The sequence below is a fragment of the Gopherus evgoodei genome, chromosome 3, assembly GCF_007399415.2.
Source record: "Gopherus evgoodei ecotype Sinaloan lineage chromosome 3, rGopEvg1_v1.p, whole genome shotgun sequence".
Classification (NCBI taxonomy): Eukaryota; Metazoa; Chordata; order Testudines; family Testudinidae; genus Gopherus; species Gopherus evgoodei.
Genome location: NC_044324.1, coordinates 187,678,433 through 187,697,897, shown reverse-complemented (window position 1 = coordinate 187,697,897; position 19,465 = coordinate 187,678,433). Strand labels below are relative to the sequence as shown.

At 44.5% G+C, this 19,465-nt stretch overlaps 1 protein-coding gene across 3 annotated transcripts in view; it reads right to left on the bottom strand.

The window, feature by feature from the left end:
• The window catches only part of CAMKMT (calmodulin-lysine N-methyltransferase), a 361,094-nt gene that overhangs the window by 29,410 nt on the left and 312,219 nt on the right, over positions 1–19,465 (bottom strand). Inside the window, exon 8 of one of the 3 annotated variants that reach the window (XM_030557678.1) lies at positions 528–650. The exons of the other annotated variants lie outside the window; for them this stretch is intronic. Coding sequence (XP_030413538.1) covers positions 528–650 — 123 coding nt within the window. The remainder of the gene's footprint in view (positions 1–527; positions 651–19,465) is intronic. 3 annotated transcript variants of the gene reach the window in all.

Here is a 19,465-nt window from a genome sequence, read left to right as displayed (position 1 = left end):
ACTAACGGGCAAGGGAACATCTTTATCAATGATTCTTCACCTCTGTGCCAGAGCTGAGGGAATTGGAGGCAGACTAAAGGAAGGAGCCATTGTTTCTGCCCTTAGGGAATACAAGTGACTAGAAACAACCGTCATAGAAACTACAAAGGGGCAGCACCATGTGATTTGAACACACCAGAGTAAATGAACTTTTCTAAAAGTGTCTTTATCTTAAAAGTACTGCCATGTTAAATACTGTGCTATAAAGAAGCTTTTAAGGCTGAGAGTGTCAACCATATTGACTGCACTCTTCAGAAGATGGACGCCCCCGAACATTTTTGAAATTTTAAAATGTGTTCAGTATAAATAAATCTTTTTGTGCAAATTTACAGCTATGAAACGCTTTATTTTAGTGTGTAAAAAGGATGGTTTTCAGTCACCAATTATTGGAGATGGTCCCAAGTCACAATATTTGGATCTGTATTTGGGCACCCAAAAGTTCTGAATTACATCCAGAGTATTTGTTTGGCTTCATTTCTACACATTACCCTCTGTGGTACTGTTCTTCCAGATATCTGACAGCTGTAGTCCTCTCTCTACCCTGTTCAAAGTAGCCATCTTGGATGATAAGAGACCACAGGAGGAAGGAGTTCCCAGGAGAGATTCTGAAACTTTAAAATGTTTGCTTACACTGTGTTTATTATTTCAGTAAAAACAAAGCTTTGAAAGCTACAAAAAACTCTATAGACCTTGTGAAGGGAAACTGCGAGATGGCAAGAGCTGAAGATTTTGTAAGATTAGCAAAGCATGTTTTCCATGAGGTTCTTTTTGAGTAAGCCATATCCAAAAAGACTACAAACAGGCACCACTTAAAAAATTCAGGTTTAGGTTCCTGCAATTAAAATAAATAAATTAAGCTTTGGTGAAAACATATCTGAACCCCATTTTAAAAAGTGGGGTGGATTTTTCTGTTTTGGTTTGGTTTTGTATAGGTCACAATATAACAAAAATATTTTAACTGTTTTTCTCTTTTTTTTAAAAAGTGTATGTATGTGTGGGTGGAGGGGGGTTAGAAGGTCTGTGGTTTGTTTGGTTCATATCCAGACCAAGCTGAAGGTAGCCATAAGTAGTTATCTTATGGCTCCGCTATGGTCTATATCAAATGAGCTTGATCAGTTCCCAGAGCAAAAGTAGCCACATCGCAAACCCATTACTGTAATTAGCAACCTTGATGACAGTCCGAGCAAAGAGGGCAAGGACTGAATGAGCCATGTAGAATGAACTATCCTCTCATTCACAAATATGGCTTTTTCCAGGTCAGGAATGAAGCATAGTAAAACAGTATGAAGAAATGCACGCTGCTATTTCAATCTCCTTTGCTGTCAATCCACCACCACTCAAAAGCAATAGATTCACACACAAAAATTAAAAGAATCAAACCATTCTTTCTTTAAGCACCACCAAAGCCCATGAAAATGTTTCCTTCCATTTCAAAGAGGCAAATCAAAGATGGCAAATGCAGCAAGGACAGGTATAGTAGACAAAGATCCATCTTCTTCACATAGTTGTCATTTCTTGAAGAATAAGCTACAAATATCAACATTTTCCACCACAACTGTACAGCACTACAAGCTGTATTCACAGTACCCATTATCTGTTTTTGCAGATTTTGGGTGTGTCTGAGTTATCTCATTTCTGTGACTCAGTGGTTGTCTCCTTAATGTGTCCACAAAGGTAATTTTCACTGACAGAACAAGATAAGCACACCCATCAGAAAAGTTATGTATGCCTCTAAGTTCCCCTGAGTGGTTCTGGCAAAGGCTGATGCAGGTTCTGGTAGACATAAAGTTAGTGCTGTAGTAGTTACACAGAGAAAGTGAGACCACGAAATTAGACAGGAACAACAATGCTGCAAGAGATGCAAATGATGTGGATGACCTGCTTAAAATAAAAAACAAAATCTTGTTTCACGTGGTATCTGAGCAAAAACATTTGGGGTCCTCCACTTCCTTTAGTAAGTTAATTTAGGTTTCAGTTTATGAAAACTATTAGCTTTCATGTGTGCAAGTACGTGTAAAAGATTGTGTAAGGCAGTGTGGGTGACTGCATGGAAGTGCAAACAAGCATGTTCCTAGTCATTAACACATTATCATGTGGGAAGGCCACCTAGTTTCCCCTCAGTGTTCAGTCCATACTCCTCAGTTCTGCATAAATAAGGCAAGAGGCTGGATAGCAATTTGGGTTTCCCCTGCTAAAAGTTGTTATTTTAAAACCAGAGGACACACTTGCTTGCTTCCTTCATCCCTGTGGTGCTGAGTAAAACTCTTAGGACTATATTTTCAAAACGATACTGGCACATTATTTTGTCTGCGCATATTGAGTGATATTCGGCCTTCTGCAGAGGACCAGCACAAGGCCAATGGTCACTGAAATCTCACTTAGGTCCTATTTTGGGAATTAAATAGTGTTTAGGTCTTGTACTTGTTCTTTACATGGGGTGAATTTCATCAATGATGAGCATTATGCCTGAGAAAATAATTAATTCTCAACCCCCTCCCTCCCCCCAAAAAAATAATGCAACAGCATTGTTCCAGTGTGCACTATTGTCTTGGTTTTGATGTAACCTGCTGTGACTTTAGGCATTGTGGCAATATATTAACTATAACAAAGAAACAATAAAAAACATCAAAACTTTTAGGGGGGGCTAGCTGGTTCTGAGACTACTTGTACAACATATTCTAATAAAATTCAGAGGGAGAGGAGAGATACAGTTAAATCAAGCTATTGCTACAATTTTTAGAGTCAAATTTTCCAAACTGGCTGTCTAGGTTGTGCTCATAAAATTTGTGCACGTCAGCTGCATATCAAAATGCACATCTGTTTAAGTAAGAAGCCATTTGGAAAATAAATCCCATTTCTAACAAACAATTCTCCATTTTGCACACAAATACACTTGATGTGCATTTAATTAAAAAAAAGAACAATGTATATATATTTTACAGCCAGAACCTTTTTGTTAAAACAATGACAATGGAGTGGCAAAGTCAAGCACTAAGAAGTTAGGAAATGTCAGAATTAAGGTTGCCTGTGCAACATTAATTTGTTCCCCCTGTGCATATGTATTATGATACAGTCTTTTCTTACATGAGCACTATTATTTCCAGAGGACCTCTGCTTCATGCAGTGCACAGGATGGATGGTGCTTACTTTCTTAAATTCTAATTCGAACAAGTATTAAATAATAAAATACATTTTAAAACACAGGATGGCACAGGCACAGTGTTATTGATGAGATCAGTGCATAAAGGCTTCACATAAATGGATTTAGAGGAGAAAATTGAAGGAAAGGAAGGCAGGAATTTGCCAGATGGGAAATAGGAGGTATTCCATGAACAAGGGGAAGAGTGAAAGATAAAAAAATAAGAGCAGAAAAGATAAGGGAAAAGTAAGCAGAGGTAGGCTCATAAGGAATGAGAGGGGAGGAGTCGATGGCAAGTGAGGCATACGTCGGTGAGAAGTTTCCAAGATTTTAAGAGCAGAAGGGACTACAGTGATCATTTTGTCTGACTTCCTGCTTACCACATGCGATAGAATTTCACTTAGTAATTCCTGCAAGAAACCCATAGCTTCTGAGTAAACTAGGGCATATCTTTTAGAAATATATCCAGTTTTGATTTAAAGACTTCAAGTGTTTAAGAATCCACCACAGCCCTTGATAAATTCTTCCAAAGGTTAATTACTTTTACTGATAAAAATCTGTACCTTATTTAACATTTGAATTTGTCTAGCTTCTATTTCCATATCTTCTTCTGCTGCTGTTAGAGATCTTCTCCTTATGCAGATACTTATGGATCCTGATTAAGTTCTCTCTTACCCTTCTCTTTGATTAGCTGAATAAATTGAAGCTCCTTAAGCCTTTCACTGTAAGACATGTTTCTAGACTTTGGATCATTCTTGTGGTTCTTTTTTGAACCCATCTGCGTTTTTCAATAATCCTTTTTAAAGAGTATACATCAGAACTGGACACAGTTTTGGAGTAATGATCGCATTAATGACATATCTAAAGGTTAAACCACCTCTCTATTCCTCGTGTAAAATTTTTTCTGTGTCTCCCTAATGTCATTTTGTCCCTTGAACAGTCTCTGTTGTCTCATAGTCTCAATGATTAATCGGGGAGGGGACAGGAGGGTGGAGCCCGGGCCCACCCTCAACTCCAGGCTCCAGCCCAAGGACCGTAATAGTAGCAGCTATGGTAGCTGACTTTTTGGAAATAGGATGTGTACAATTCCCTGGGCCACTTCTCCACAGCAGCCCCCACTCAATATCTCCTTCACCCTTACCTCAGGGCCTCCTTCCTTGCGCCTGATATGGATTTGTACTGCTTGGTTCCTCCTACAGCTCCTAACACACACCTCACTGACTAACTGGGAGGCTTTTAACTAGTTCCAGCCTGCCCTTGATTGGCTTCAAGTGTCCCAATCAACCTATCACCACTGCTTTCTAGAAGAATCTTAATTGGCCCCCGGTGTCTTGATTAACCTGGAGCAACTGCCATTTGGTTACCATGATACCAAGGATTTGTTTAGCCTGAGGCCAACATACCTGTTCCTCACTACTTTACTATAGCAATCTGCCCTTGCCCCATGACAGTAGATATGGCCTTACAGAGGTCCTCCTATAGCTGCAGAAATTGCTTGTGCTATTTTTTTTCTTCCCCCATATATATTTTTTTTCTTCTTCCATATGGCTTGTAGATCTGTCTCTTTTTTGGTTCTTTACATATTTTGACCAGGACACAGCAGCAAGACAGACAAAATATAAGGAAGTATTTTTGAACAGGCTGCAACTTTATTAAATCAATACTACTGGGTAAAACATCTAGCAAGGACTGACAAGAGTGGATCTGCCTTCATTAAGGAGTAGAGACTTTACTTAGCCCCAAATGACCAATTGAGGTTCAAGTACATCACTGAAACTTACCATCACCCTTCCCTCATACACAGGATGAAGGCAAAGAGGGCTCCTTCCTGTACCAGACATTCAGGCCCATCCCCCTCTCCATGCAGCATCGCTAAGAGTTGTCCCATCTTCAGCCCATTCCTGTTCCCAGTCTTGGGTTTATCTAGGAATTGGCCACTTATTTAACTAAGTACTCACACTGGACCATATGCAGTTGTGAGAAGTACAGTATTATTAACACAGCCTACTGACCCTCCAGGATGCTGCGAGGAAGGTGAAAATGCTACACCAGTATCTCCAATTTGGCAAGAAGTAGAAAATTCCTTCCCTGCTCCAAAAAAGCAACTGGTTTAATACCCACAGCATGCCCAGAAATCCAGTCCTAATCTAATCCCATGTGTGGGCCCTTCCCTATGCACAATCTTCAATCCTCTAGTAGACATCTCCACCAAAAACCTCTCCATGCATTTGAAGATCCTGACAGAGGCCAAGTAGTTTTGAAATCATCTGTTGTTTCCACCATACATTCAAATTCCACATATCTTGAGGCTGGCCACTTCAGGATGCATTGTGCAACCCACAGCTGCAAGATTTGACTCTAATAGCAATCAGGCCCCTGCAACATGGTTGCAGTGAGATTTTCAATAAATAGGGTGACAACACTTCCCATTTTTAAAGGGACAGTACCATATTTAAGCCCTCCTGTGTGTGTCCTGACTTTTTCTTAAAAACAGGCAAATTGTCCTGTATTTTCTGCCTCCCGCCATCAGTACTAGTGGGTCCTGGTGCTAGCCAGATCCTTGCTCATCAGCTGCCCACCCTCCGGCGGTGAGTGGGGAGGTCCACTGGCCAACGTTGGGGGTGGGTGTGTAAGACTAGTAGCAGGGCAAAGATGCAGCGCACAGGGCCGCCACTCCCCTGCTGGTCCATCAGTGCAGCCACAGGAGGTGACAAGACAGGAGGTGGCTGGGTTATGTAGGTGGCCAGCAGCAGGCTGGAAGTGTTGGCTGCTTTTCGACACTGTGCAGGTAGGAAGGGACAAGCTGCTTCCAGACACAGTGGTTGAGAGGGGAGGGAGGGCAGGGAGAGAAGCTGAGTGACCAGATGTCCCAATTTTATAGAGACAGTTCCAATTTTTGGGTCTTTTCTTATATAGGCTCCTATTACCCCCCACCCCATCCCAATTTTTCACATTTGCCATCTGGTCACCCTAGAGAGATGAGATGAGCTCTGTACAGATATGGCCCAGGTCATCCCTTTCCCACCTCCTCTTCCCCTGTGGCTGGAAGCAGCTCCCATCCCCTCCCTCCTGCACAGAGCCAAAAGGTTGCTGCTGGCCACATTCTGGTGTGAACCCTGGCAGAAATCGGGGGGGAAGGGGATGTGACCCTGAATGCCACCCGCCCACATGTTGCCTCGGGAAGACCTGGTGCCAGGTACCAGGAAAGGCGGGTCCATCCCAAGGGCCCAGCCAGTCATGAAGGGCACAGAGCGCTGGGCAGGGAGGGTCAGGTCAGTCGGTCAGACTCACCCCGTGTGAGAGAGGTGTTCAGGAGTGTGTGTATGTCACCTCTCCCCATCTGTATGTGGGAGGTAAGGGTGTGTGTGTCACCCCTCCCTGTCTGAACCCTAAAATCTTAAAGATAAGAAGGTAAATACGAAGAATCCAACTACGCAGTACTTCTTTTTAACTGGGGACTAGATGTTAATTTCAGCATTTGTACTGCATAGTTCTGATTGATTGTTGTTGAACTCGCTTGAATATGAGTAAATTTTACCAGGTGTCCCATATTTAGCATAAGGAAATACGGTCACCTTATTAATAAAGATTCTCTGGTAGATAAAGCCTATAAGGAAGAAGAGAGTTTGGGAAGCTGGGTTATTTGACAACCACTGTGGGAAAGGAAAAGCATTGTCATGTTGGCAGCCTCGGGGAGAAAGACAAGTAATGGAGGAAGGGACATCTGGGGAGTGGAATGAGGGATGTGTGGCCTAGAGGTTAAAGCATAGAATCAGGAGTTCTGGATTATATTCCCAGCTCCACTACTGACATGCTGTATGCCCTCGAATAAGTCACATAAGCTGCGTGCCTCAGTTGTTCATCTGTAGACATTTTCCTACTGTTCCGCACATGAGTAAAACACACTAAGGGTCTTAGATAAAGATACTAACTTAAACTGTAAGCTCTTCGTGGGAAGGACTGTCTTTTTGTCACTTATTTGTACAGAATCTAGCACAATGAAGCCCTGATCCTTGACTGCAGTCCCTACACACTAATACAAATATATAACTAACATATAGTACATTATTATCCAACCTAAGTACAGATTCACGTGCCTGTAGGCACGTGAGTTTCCATTGTCCCTCTGTTTTGTCAACTTATTGCCTCTTTTCTTAGACTGTAAGCTCTTTGAGGAAGAGGACTACCTCTTTGTTATGTTTGTGTAGTACTTACCACAATGATTCCCCGGTATATGACGGGGTTCACAGGTGCTACCATAAATAATAAATAAATACATAATATTGGTAATAATAATATGATTTTTCTTTTATTAACTGATTCATCCAGCTCAGTCAGGAGAATCTGTCCATAAAACAAATTTCCACAGGAAATTAGAGCAATCCACAGTCTGTAAATCTTTAGAAAACAATACAAATCTTCCTCTTTGATAAAGCTTCTCCACCATAAATAGAATAACATTTGCAACAACTGCTCCCTGCTCACCTCCAAACCCAAAACCCTACGTCAGGTAGAGCTTTCTGTAATGTGAAAAAGAAGAAGAGCCAGAGACTTCCTGAAGTCCACTACTGGCTTTCCTGAAGTCCACTACTGGCTTTGCTATTGCCAATCTAATTAATGAAGAATGTGCTCAGATACTATGGTGATGGGCAGCAGTGCAGAATCCTAAAATAAATTATTAGAAGTACTAATTTTTGATGATATAACACCTGCTATCATTATAATTCATATGTTAAGTTCTAGAGCACACCTAAGTGAGTTCATGGATAATTTGTGTATAGGACAAAGGGTTAAAGTAATCAAATACATTATGCGGCATGAATATTTTGTCCAACTCTTGCAACTATCTATCAGCACTTAGTAATTTAGTGGCATTATTATTACATATCACCAATAAGCATCAGCAAGGAATCCTGACTACCCTTCTAGACACTACAAATAAATACATAACTGTACAGTAGACCAGTTATTCCTGGAGTAAATTGTTTACCTTAATATCTCTTGTCATAAAATATAACCGAGTTCCCAAGAGTTCCCAGAGAATTGCTTGTTTTATAGTCTGTATGAGTCTAAATAAACAAACAAATAAGTGTACAGTATGTTATCGAAATCCATGTCCCAATGCCACTAGTAGTAGTTCCCAATAGTACAGTACATTTTCTTGTGCATTTTCCAGTCTAGCCTTAAATGACTAACGTTCTATGGTGGAAAAGGCCAAACAGTGTTTACAGTACTGAAGCCATTGCTTCTACTCTTTCAAGTTTCCTTGTAGCTTTGAGACAGTAGCAAGTATCTTAATTAAACATCTTCTTAATACATCATGGAGTTGAAGGGCTCATCCATCCACTACTATTGCGCAAGCACCTAAGCAGAGTTTAGATTTAATACTGAAAGGAGAAACTGAGCTTGATTAATATGGAAGAAATGAAAAATAGTCTTTATCTTTGGATGTAGAGTGCCACATTTGTATTTATTATAATACAGAATATTTTATAAAAAGGTGTGTTAACCGTAGAAAAGACTTTACTGAGAATTTACATCTAAGCTTTAAACAACATATTTGACATTTGGTACAATACGTCACTTATTTTTATAATTTAATTATTTTATGTAGAAAAGGCAGAAAATGTTATTGCACTTAGTAAGTTAAACACTTGACATTTTTATACCTTAAAATGCAACATTTAAGGAGTCTAGATATGTTTATTAATTAGTGATTATTAACACCCAGTAAACAACATTATGCCTTGTAAAAACACAATCTTTCTTCACAGCATGGAGCTGAAATCTATTATTCACTGATTCCATATGCTGAAATACACTCAAATGATCACAAATGACCTTAAGCATTAGATAAATGTAAATGAAGACAGGATAGAAAATGTGCTTTTGATTGATATCTAAAAGACCAGGTTTGAAATCTTGACAAGGGATGAAGTCCTATACAAAATAAATGGCAATCTGAAACATCCAGAATGTATCATCCTATGGCCAGACATACCACATGAAGGAGCCCAACCCAAAAGGAGTTGAGTGTTTAAGAGTGTTCACAGGAGATGCTTAACATCTTCAAGGTTTGGAACCTAAAAGATTATCTCTGGGGTGTGTATGTGCTAGCTCTGTTCAGCAAGCAACTGTGGTAATGCACAGATACAGCTAACTGTGTGTATTTGCATCCCAATGAATGTCAATAACTTCTAGCTATTGCATGTGCCTACTCTAAGGGCCTGTCTACACAGGAAAGTTATATCAGTATAAACTAAGGTGTGAATTTAGGCCACTACAGTTATTATACCATTACAACTTCCTGTGTGGACACATTTACTCCAGAATAACAGTGCCTTTTTTCAGTTTAGCTTATATTAGTCTGGCCTATACTACAAAGTTAAGTAAAGTTAAGTCATTTTGCGTTGATCTCTTTGGACATGTGTGCACACTCAAATTTGTCTCCAGCCAATGAAAGCCCTCCATTACAGCAACGCAGAAACAAGAATCAATCTGGTGCCGAGCCACAGACCTGCTGCTTTTATAATGTTGCATACTATACTTGGCACACACCCCATAGACCACCATGGATACCACCAAGGAGCCCCCTGCTGTGAACAGCATGGAGGAAGAAGAGGAGGATGAGGATGAGGAGAGGAACACATGGCAGATATGCAAACTAGATACAATCAACTTAGGTTTGAATCGGGACTGGGAATGGCTGAGCCATTACAAACATTGAATCTATCTCCCCTTGTAAGTATTCTCACACTTTTTATCAAACTGTCTGTACTGGGCTATTTTGATTATCACTTCAAAACATTTTTTTCCCTTACTTAATTGGCCTCTCAGAGTTGGTAAGACAACTCCCACCTTTTCATGCTTTCTGTATGTGTATATATATCTCCTCAATATATGTTCCATTCCATGCATCCAAAGAAGTGGGCTGTAACCCGCAAAAGCTTATGCTCAAATAAATTTGTTAGTCTCTAAGGTGCCACAAATACTCCTGTTCTTTTTGCGGATACAGACTAACATGTCTGCTACTCTGAAACATGGCAGACGTTCAAGCTATGCAACAAGACAGGTCCTGTTTGAGACTCAGCCACAATCTAGCCAATCTGATGAAGCCCGGACAAGCCCAATGAAGCGGAAGGAACCTTGGGTAAGTGTGTGCATGAATTTCCCTACACTGTTTAAATGTAAAGACGGCACCTGGCCCAACCCCAAGTTATCAGTACACAGGTGTTGACTTTTCATTGTTCTACTCATACAAGATGAGGTAGTGGTACAACAAACAGAGGTAGAGTTGTTATCTGCTTTCCTTTCCCCTGTAGGATTGGGCAGAGAAGGTGGAGCCATGCAGAGCAGTTTGTTTATGTACATGTCCCTTGTATCCTCCCAAAAATTCTCAATGAAACTCTGCAATCCTCTCACAAAGGTTTCTAGGGAGTCAGTCTTAGTGCTTCCTACAAGGTAGAATATTTTCTCACATCATGCTGCAGTGACTTTGGCAGGCACTATTGTAATAAATAGGCTAGTGGCACATGAAATTGGCTCAGTAGCAGGGGTGGAGCGGCCGCTCCCCACTGAGCACATTCCCCCAAAGTGGCGCCTTTTTAATTTTTACACTCACCCCAGCAGTCTGGGTCTTTGGCGGCAATTCAGCAGCAGGTCCCTCAGCCACTCCGGGCCTTCGGCAGTTCAGCGGCAATTTGGCAGCGGGTCCTTCAGCTGCTCCTGGTCTTCGGTGCAAGTCCTTCAGTTTTCAGCGGCAAGACTTGGGTTTTTCTTTTTTTTTTGGTTCTACTTTGCTGCTTCGGTACCTTTTTTTAATGTATTCGCTCCCCCTGCTGGCAGAACCTGGCTACGCCACTGAACCGGTTGGCTTCAGGATGCCAGCAGTAGCTGGGCTCTCTGTGCCTTTATTACCCTCAGGAGTGAGATATCAGCTAAAATCACCACCATATGTTGACAAAGGTGCCAGTACTCAGTGCCACTGCCCTGTTCTTGTACATAATTTGTTGGGGAAGTCAAAACAGCTTTTGTGAAGGGAAATCATGCTTCCCCAATCTATTAGATTCCTCTGAGGGGTCAAAAACATATGGACAAGGGTGATCCAGTGGATATACTGTACTTGGACATTCAGAAAGCCTTTGATAAGGTCCCACACCAAAGGCTCTTAAGCAAACTAAGTAGTCATGGGATAAGAGGGAAGGTCCTCTCATGAATCAGTAACTGGTTGAAAGACAGGAAATAAAGGCCAAGACTAAATGGTCAGCTTTCAGAATGGAGACAGGTAAATAGTGATGTCTCCCAGGGGTCTGTACTGGGATCAATGTTGTCCAACATACTCATAAATGATCTGGAAAAACGGGTAAACAGTGAGGTGGCAAAGTATGGAGATGATATAAAGTTACTCAAGATAGTGAAGTCCAAAGCAGACTGCAAAGAATTACAAAGGGATCTCACAAAACTGGGTGACTGGGCAACAAAATGGCAGATGAAAATCAGTGTTGATAAATGCAAAGTAATGTGCACTGGAAAACAAAATGACAATTATTCATACAAAATGATGGGGCCTAAAATTAGCTGTTACCACTCAAGAAAGAGATCTTGGAGTCATTTTGGATAGTTCTCTGAAAACATCCACTCAACATGTGGCATCAGTCAGAAAACCTAACAGAATGTTAGGAACCTTTAGGAAAGGGATAAATAATAAGATATAAATATCATAATACCACTATATAAATCCATGGTATGCCCATGCATTGCACACTGTGTGTAGTTCTGGTCACCCCATCTCAAAAAAGATATATTAGAAATGGAAAAAGTACAGAGAAGGGCAACACAAATTATTAAGGGTATGGAAAAGCTTCAATATAAGGAGAGATTAAAAGACTGGGACTGTTCAATTTGGAAAAGAGACAGTTAAGGGGGGGATATAGTAGAGGTCTATAAAATCATAAATGGTGTGGAGAAAGTGAATAAGAAAGCATAATTTACTCCTTCACATAACAGAAGAACCAAGGGTCACCTAATGAAATTAATAGGCAGTTGATTTAAAACAAACAAAAGGAAGTACTTCCTCACACAACAGACAGTCTACCTGTAGAACTCATTGCCAGGGGATGTTGTGAAGGCTAAAATTATAACTGGGTTCAAAAAATAATTCGATAACTTCATGGAGGATAAGTCCATCAATAGTGAGGGATGCAACTGCATGCTCTGATTGCCAGATACTGGGACTGGACAACTGGGGATAGATAATTTCCCTGTTCTGTTCATTCCCTTTGAAGAATCTGGCATTGACCACAGTCGGAAGACAGGATACTAGGCTAGATGATCATTGGTCTAACCCAATATGGCCATTCTTATGTTCTTTACTCATGGAAATAAGAGCCAAAATTTCATTGTTTCATGCAACTGAAAAATTCCCTCCTCATTTTCCCCCACCTCCTCTGGCAGGCAGGGCCGGTGCAAGGATATTTTGTGCCCTAGGCAAAAATTCCATCTTGCGCCCTCGCCCCCCAAGTCACATATATTATACACAATACATGGTCACAGAGTAACATGTTATAATTTAGAATTTATGTTTCCGTGCTTTAAGTTTAGCAAATTTAGAAACAAGTTCCTCCAAGTCAATGCTGTGAGCAATGTCATGTTCTACTGACAAGGTAGATAGCCCAACAAGTCTTTGTCGCAACATTGATGTTCGCATATATGTTTTTATCAACTTGAGCTTTGAGAAGCTTTGCTCACCACTGGCCACAGAAACTGGGAGAGTCAAGAGGATGCGAAGAGCAATAACTGTGTTAGGGACACTATCTGTCAGCTTATTTTCCCATATGAAGTTCAATACATCTTGCGGTGATGAACTCCTTTGGACTCGTCTTGCAATAGTTTGCAATTCACTGCACAAGTCAAAGGCATCAATATCCTTGGATTCACCATGTTGCAAAGCTTTCTCCAGATTCAAGCAATGTTCCATAATTTGCTTTAGTGTTTTATTTTGCAAACTGTAAACATCATATATGAAGCCAAATACTGAACTAATTTGCTGCATCAATGTGAATCTTTCTTCAACCGAATGTATTGCTGTGTCAATGACTGCAAAGTAAAAGTTCACTTTGAATTTTTCTTTCGGATCATAAATAGGTTCATCATCTGCTTCATATGTGAACTGCTTCCTCTTCTTTCTAATACGGATTGGATCTGGTTCAAAAAGTGCCGGTACATCCAACTCCTCCGCAAGTTCACCTGCATCTACCAATGTTTTCTCAAAGGCTGCGTCACTTCTGTGGCCCACAAGAAACTTCTTGGTTTCTCCAAGTTGATTAATGGCATCACATATATCAAATTCTTTTGCCTGAAGTTGTTTGCTAGTTATGTTGATCTCAAACAATATGTCATACCACAAAACAAGAGAAACAAGAAACTTGAAACTAGAAATGGCTTTTGTAAGAGCCTTTGCATCAACTCGTGATGTATTGCCAGATGATCCTGTCAGAGTATTGTCTTCATAGATGTCTACCAGAGCATCACAGATGTCACCAATGAAAGCAGGATGGAAAAGCTCCCCCCGCAGAAGACCTAAGACATGATGGCTGGATACATAAACAGACACCTGTCCCTCACAGGCACTACCTCATAACATGCCAATTTTGCTCAGGACAGAATATCATAGAGGAATACTATGCATTCAGTGGTCTCTACAGTGGCCAAGCAACAGCATGACAACTAAGCTAACCAGTCCATCCAACTTTTTTGACTGCTTCTTGGGCACTGGTGAGGGGTAGCGGTGCCAGACTGAGCCCGGTGATGGGTGCACTACAAATCTACAAACTGAGGCAAGGTGCTGGGCCTAGAGTCCTGCTGAGACTGCTGTCCTGCACCAAGTGGAGCACAGCCTCCATGAGGAGAGAATTCAAACAAATATCACGCTCCTTCTGCATGATTCCCCCAAGCACTTCTTCAGGCAGCTGCTATGGGGGTCACTCACAGGCTTAGGCCTGCCTGTTGCAGGCAAAACACAGCAGCAGGGCTTCAAACTCAGACAGGCCTGCCCAGAGGACTCAGAGGGCCTTGGGCAAAGCAAAATCGGGGGCCCCTTCCATAAAACATTTGCAATACTATAGTAACATGTATTAGGAAATATAAAAAACAACTAGTGAAATACATTCAAAAATTAATTTGTAATAATTTGAAAATAAACTAAATACATTATTTAAAAACATTAAAAGCTGTAATGATATGTATACATTTGCAATTACATAATGGGCAGTTGCTGGGTGATTGTGATAGTTGGTACCAATGGGCTGTCGTTGCCTGGGGGTGGTGCTGTTGTTGCTCACGGCTGGGTGGGGAGCTGGGCTCTGGGTTCAGGGGTGGCCAGCTCACAGGGGCTGGGCTCAGGGATGTGGGGAGATAGGGTCAGGGGGGTGTCCAGCTCAGAGGGGCTGGGCTCAGAGCTGGGGGTCATGGCTGTTGGGGGGATGGGGTCAGGGGGTTTCCAGCTCAGAGGGACTGGGCTCGGAGCTGGGGGTCAGGGCTGTGGGGGGGATGGGGTCGAGGGGGTTTCCAGCTCAGAGGGACTGGGCTCGGAGCTAGAGGTAAGGGTTGTGGGGGGATGAGGTCGAGGGGGTTTCCAGCTCAGAAGGACTAGGCTCGGAGCTGGGGGGTCAGGGCTGTGGGGGGGGAGGGGGGTGCCTGGGGGCCCTGGGGCAGCTCAGCTCTGCAGGCTGCTGTTCTCTCCAGCCGTCCAGGCACAAGGGGAGCAGGAGCAGGGACCAGCTAAAGACCAAGGGGGCAGGAGCACAGGCACCTGAGGCCGACCTGTGGGGAGGCACTTGCTTACTTGCCCAATGCATGAGCGCTAGGGTCCTCTTTCTTTCTCCGCTCTACCAGACCACTGCTGAGGCTCTTTTCTTCTCCGTGCCCCTCGCTGGGGCTGACATGGGAGGCTGAGCCAGGGGGCAGCCGGGGCTTTCCTCCAGAAGCGAAGCCCTGGTGTTGCACCACCGTCGCAGGGCCCCTGCCACGTGCCCTAAGCAGAGCTGCGCAGCTCTGCCCAGCCGCCGGCGCCCCCATCGGGCAATGAGAAAAATTGCAGAGGCTGGAGCCCCTGCCCTGGGAGGGGGAGGGAGAGGGATCCTGAGCCTCTGCCTGCAGCTCAGGGATTCCCCTGGGTCAGCGTAGCCACGGTCAGCCCAAACCTCTGGGCTGCCACGGCGGCGCACTGACCCCGGGGGTGCCCTGGGCTGCCGGGCTGCCGCAGCGGCTCCCTGACGCAGGGGGGCGCCCTGGGCAGCCAGGCTGCCACCCTGACCCTGGAGGTGCCCCGGGCTGCCGCGGCTGCGCCCTGACCCCGGGGGCGCCCCGGGCTGCCGGGCTGCCATGTGGCGGCGCGCTGACCCGGGGGCGCCCCGGGCTGCTGGGGCTGCGCCCTGACCCCGGGGGCGCCCCGGGCTGCTGGGGTGCCGCGGCTGCGCCCTGACCCCGGGGGCGCCCCGGGCTGCCTGCTGCAGGTAGTTGCTGCCGTGGGCAGCTCAGATTGCCTCTCCAGCAGCAGCGGCTGCAACCATTTAGAAAATTTTTTGGGGGCGCCGCTTTTTGGCGCCCTCAAATCTTGGCGCCCTAGGCAACCGCCTAGTTCGCCTAAATGGTTGCACCGGCCCTGCTGGCAGGCCATATTCACCATGGCTGGCACTGGAGAATGGTGATGTGCAGAGATGCTCCAAAGTGGAAGTATCTAAAAGCATGTCTGATTTAATTTTTTTCTTGAAATAAGGAAAGAAACTTATCTTTCCCTTTCTGTCATGATTGGAAATCCAATGATATATCTGTGTGTTTTATTTGCAGCTGCTGAGTGTGTGGACAAGGGACAACATGTTCAGTGAGATCCTGCAAATTAGTGCTGCATCAGACTGCGAATAGAGAACCTGGAGTGTGAATATGGCAGGCAGCATGAAGAAGGAAAGATCTAACAGGAGAAAGTTTCAAGAGTCAGAGCAAGAGATGCACCAGGACATTATAGGGTTTCTCAGGCAGTAAACACAGATACTGCACATTGTTGATCTTCAGGTCCAATAATCACAGGCTCTCCTCCCTTTGCAGTTAATGGAGAACTCCAGTTTAGCAGCCCCCTACATCCCCCTAACATTCGACATAGCATCATGTGCTGCATCCTTAGCCCTACCACTCCATGCCAGAAGACAGTAAGGAGAATCACAGCTTCACATACCTGTGAGAGTCCCTCCCTGCTTTTTGATACAAAATATTGATGCCGTGTTGTCTGTCAAGACCTGCACCACTATGCCTGAGATCTGGGGAATGAAGACCTGGCAAGCCAAGCATATTGCCCTTAAGTTCCCTGACATTTATATGCAGGGAGAGTTCTTTCTGGGCCCCAAGCCCTGAGACTGCTGAGGTGGGCTCCTCACCCCAGGTCTGATGCATCTGAGACTAAGGTTACCAAGGTATGAGGGGCAGCAAAGGGTATTCCTTTCATTATGGATCCTGGGTCTCTCCACCAGGCCAGTGAGGCAAGGACCGGAGTCAGAATCATGAGTATCCAGTCCAGGCGGTATCTGCTTAGGGAGTAGACTTACGCCAGCCACAGCTGAAAGGGTCTAAGGCTAGCCTTGCATGCTGCACCATGCGACCCAGCAGCTTGAGGCAGACCCGAGCAGTCACTAGTGAGTGGATTGTGACCTTGGAACTCAGATCCAACACAGCTTGGAAATAGGCTTCCAGTAGGCAGGCTTTGGCCTGGGTTGAATCAAGCACTGCCCTGATGAACTCTATTCTCTGAACCGGAGCCAGGGTCGACTTCTCCTCATTTATCAACAGATCAAGCATCTGGAAGATGGCCTGTACTGTGCTGATGCTGTGCTGCACCTGAGCCTGCAACTGACCTTTGATCAGCCGGTTGTTGAGGTACGGGTAGACTCGCACACCTCAATGCCTGAGGAAGGCTGCCACCACCACCATGCATTCTGTGAAGACCTGTGGGGCTGCTGATAGACCGAAGGAAAGAGAAGTGAATTGGTAGTGGCGTTGTCCCATTACAAACCTGAGAAATCTTCTATGACAGCAAAAGATTGGTACACTACCCTTGCCTTAAAGGATGCCTGTCTCTTGGATCCAGAGAGGAAATGATGGACCAAAGAGACCATACGGAACCTCAGTTTCTTGAGATATTTGTCGAGGCAACGCAGGTCCCAGATGGGCTGTAGCCTCTCCACTACCCCCGGTCCCATGGCCTTTGGGACTAGGAAATACTGGGTGTAAACCCCCTTCCCTCTTAAGTCTCAAAGAATCTCCTCCACAAAATTCAAACCTAGGAGAGCTTGCATCTTTTAGATGAGAAGCTGCTTGTCAGAAGGGTCCCTGAAGAGGGACAGGGCATGGGGGGTGGATGAAAATTGAAGGGTGTAACTGACTGTTAGTTGTCAGTATCCAATGGTCTATGTTATATATGACCACACTGGGCTGGAGGGCAACAGGTGGTACAAAAACAAAAGAGGAGATAGATCCAGAACAGAGACTGGTATAATGCAGTTGGGCATACCTTCAGAAGGCCTGCCTGGACCCACTGGAGTATCTTTGAGAGCCCAACCGGGAGGCAGAGGTAGGTGGGGGGGTTGTCATTTTTTATAATCTTTTCCGTTTTTTTGGAGGGATCCTACCTGGGAGATGCCACAAGCCTGGGAGGTTGCCGGGGCCAGGAATGCTTCCTGGAGACTAGTAGCATGTAAAGGAATGAAGTATAGCTTTCGTCCTTGAAACTGTGGAGCTTTGAGTCTGTCTGATCCGAAAACAGGGAGAAGCCCTGAAAAGGGTGGTCCTGGATGGACTGCTGAACCTTATGAGGAAAGCCAGACAATTGCAGCCACAAACAGCACCTAATGGTGACTGCTGATGCCATAGTCCTGGCTGCCGAGTTGGCCGCATCCAGAGTCGCCAGATGGGAGATCCTGGACACAGTCTTGCCCTCCTCTAAGATGGCCACAAATTCCTGCCTCAATTCCTGTGGGTGGGAGTCTTTAAATTTGGACAGCGCGTCGCAGAGATTAAAATTGTACCACTCCAGTAGAGCCTGCTGGTTGGAGATACATAGTTAGAGACTGCCCGTTGAATAAACCTTCCATCCAAACAGGTCTAGTCTCTTAGCTTCTTTATTTTTGATGTTAACACTTGACTGCCTCTTCTTTCCCACTCATTCACCACAAATGCTACCAGAGATCCTGTGCGAGGGTGTGAGTAAAGGTAGTCAAAACCGCTTGCCGGAACATAGTATTACTTCTCTGCCCTCCTTAAGGTGAGGGGGCAGAGAAGAAGGGGTCTGCCACAGTATCTTAACAGGCCCCAAAACTGTTTCATTTCTGGATAATGCTACTCTGGAGGGAGCACCAGCCATCAGGATGTCGATCAGGCTGTGCGTCAACCCCTTAAGCTCCTTCACTTCCAGACCCAAGTTCGCCATGACTCTTTCAGGAGGTCCTGGTGGGCCATGAAGTCATCTTGAGGGAGCAGGGTACTAGGGCCTGCAACCACCTCATCCAGGGATGATGAGGAGAAGGCCTGCACCAGAAGAGGCCTGCTGGACCTTGTTCCTTTCTAATTCGGTCGCCTTAGCTGGTGAGGGTCCTTGAGGGGTCAGCAGGATTGAGAAAGACAGCAGATACTTCTCTGCCTAAAAGGCCTCCAGTGTTGAGGAGGCCAGCAACCATCTGGCCCCACGGCTGCTCCCGGGAATAGGTGGCAGGTCCTGTACTGGACTTGACACTCTAGGCGGAGTCTGTGGAGCCTTCAGTGGCTCAGGGGAGGACGAGTGGTCCAACATGGATCTAACCATGCCAGTCCTTCCCTGCTTGTCAACCTTTGGCGCTGAAGAACGTCCTTTCTTGGTGCGCTGTTTCTTATGTTTCTTCCTTGGCACCAGGGACAGAGAACGGTGCTGGGAAGAACATGTTGCTAGAGGAGCACTCTGCACAAATGCCAAAATACTCGACACTGATTTCGAGCAGCTCAACTCCGAGGCTGGTCTGAGGCCTGCCTCCAAAAGAATGGCTTTCAGTTGAATATCCCTGTCCTTTTTGGTACAGGGTATGAAGGCCCTGCAGATCTGGCACTTCTCTTTGATGTGAGAAACCCTCAGACACTTTAGACAGCTAATGTGCAGTCACTAACTGCCACTGGCTTGCTGCAAGAGGCACACAGCTTGAAGCCCGGGGCATGCACAGCCCTGGGGGTGAAAAGTTCCTCGAAAACAGGGACAAATATTAACACTACTATAAA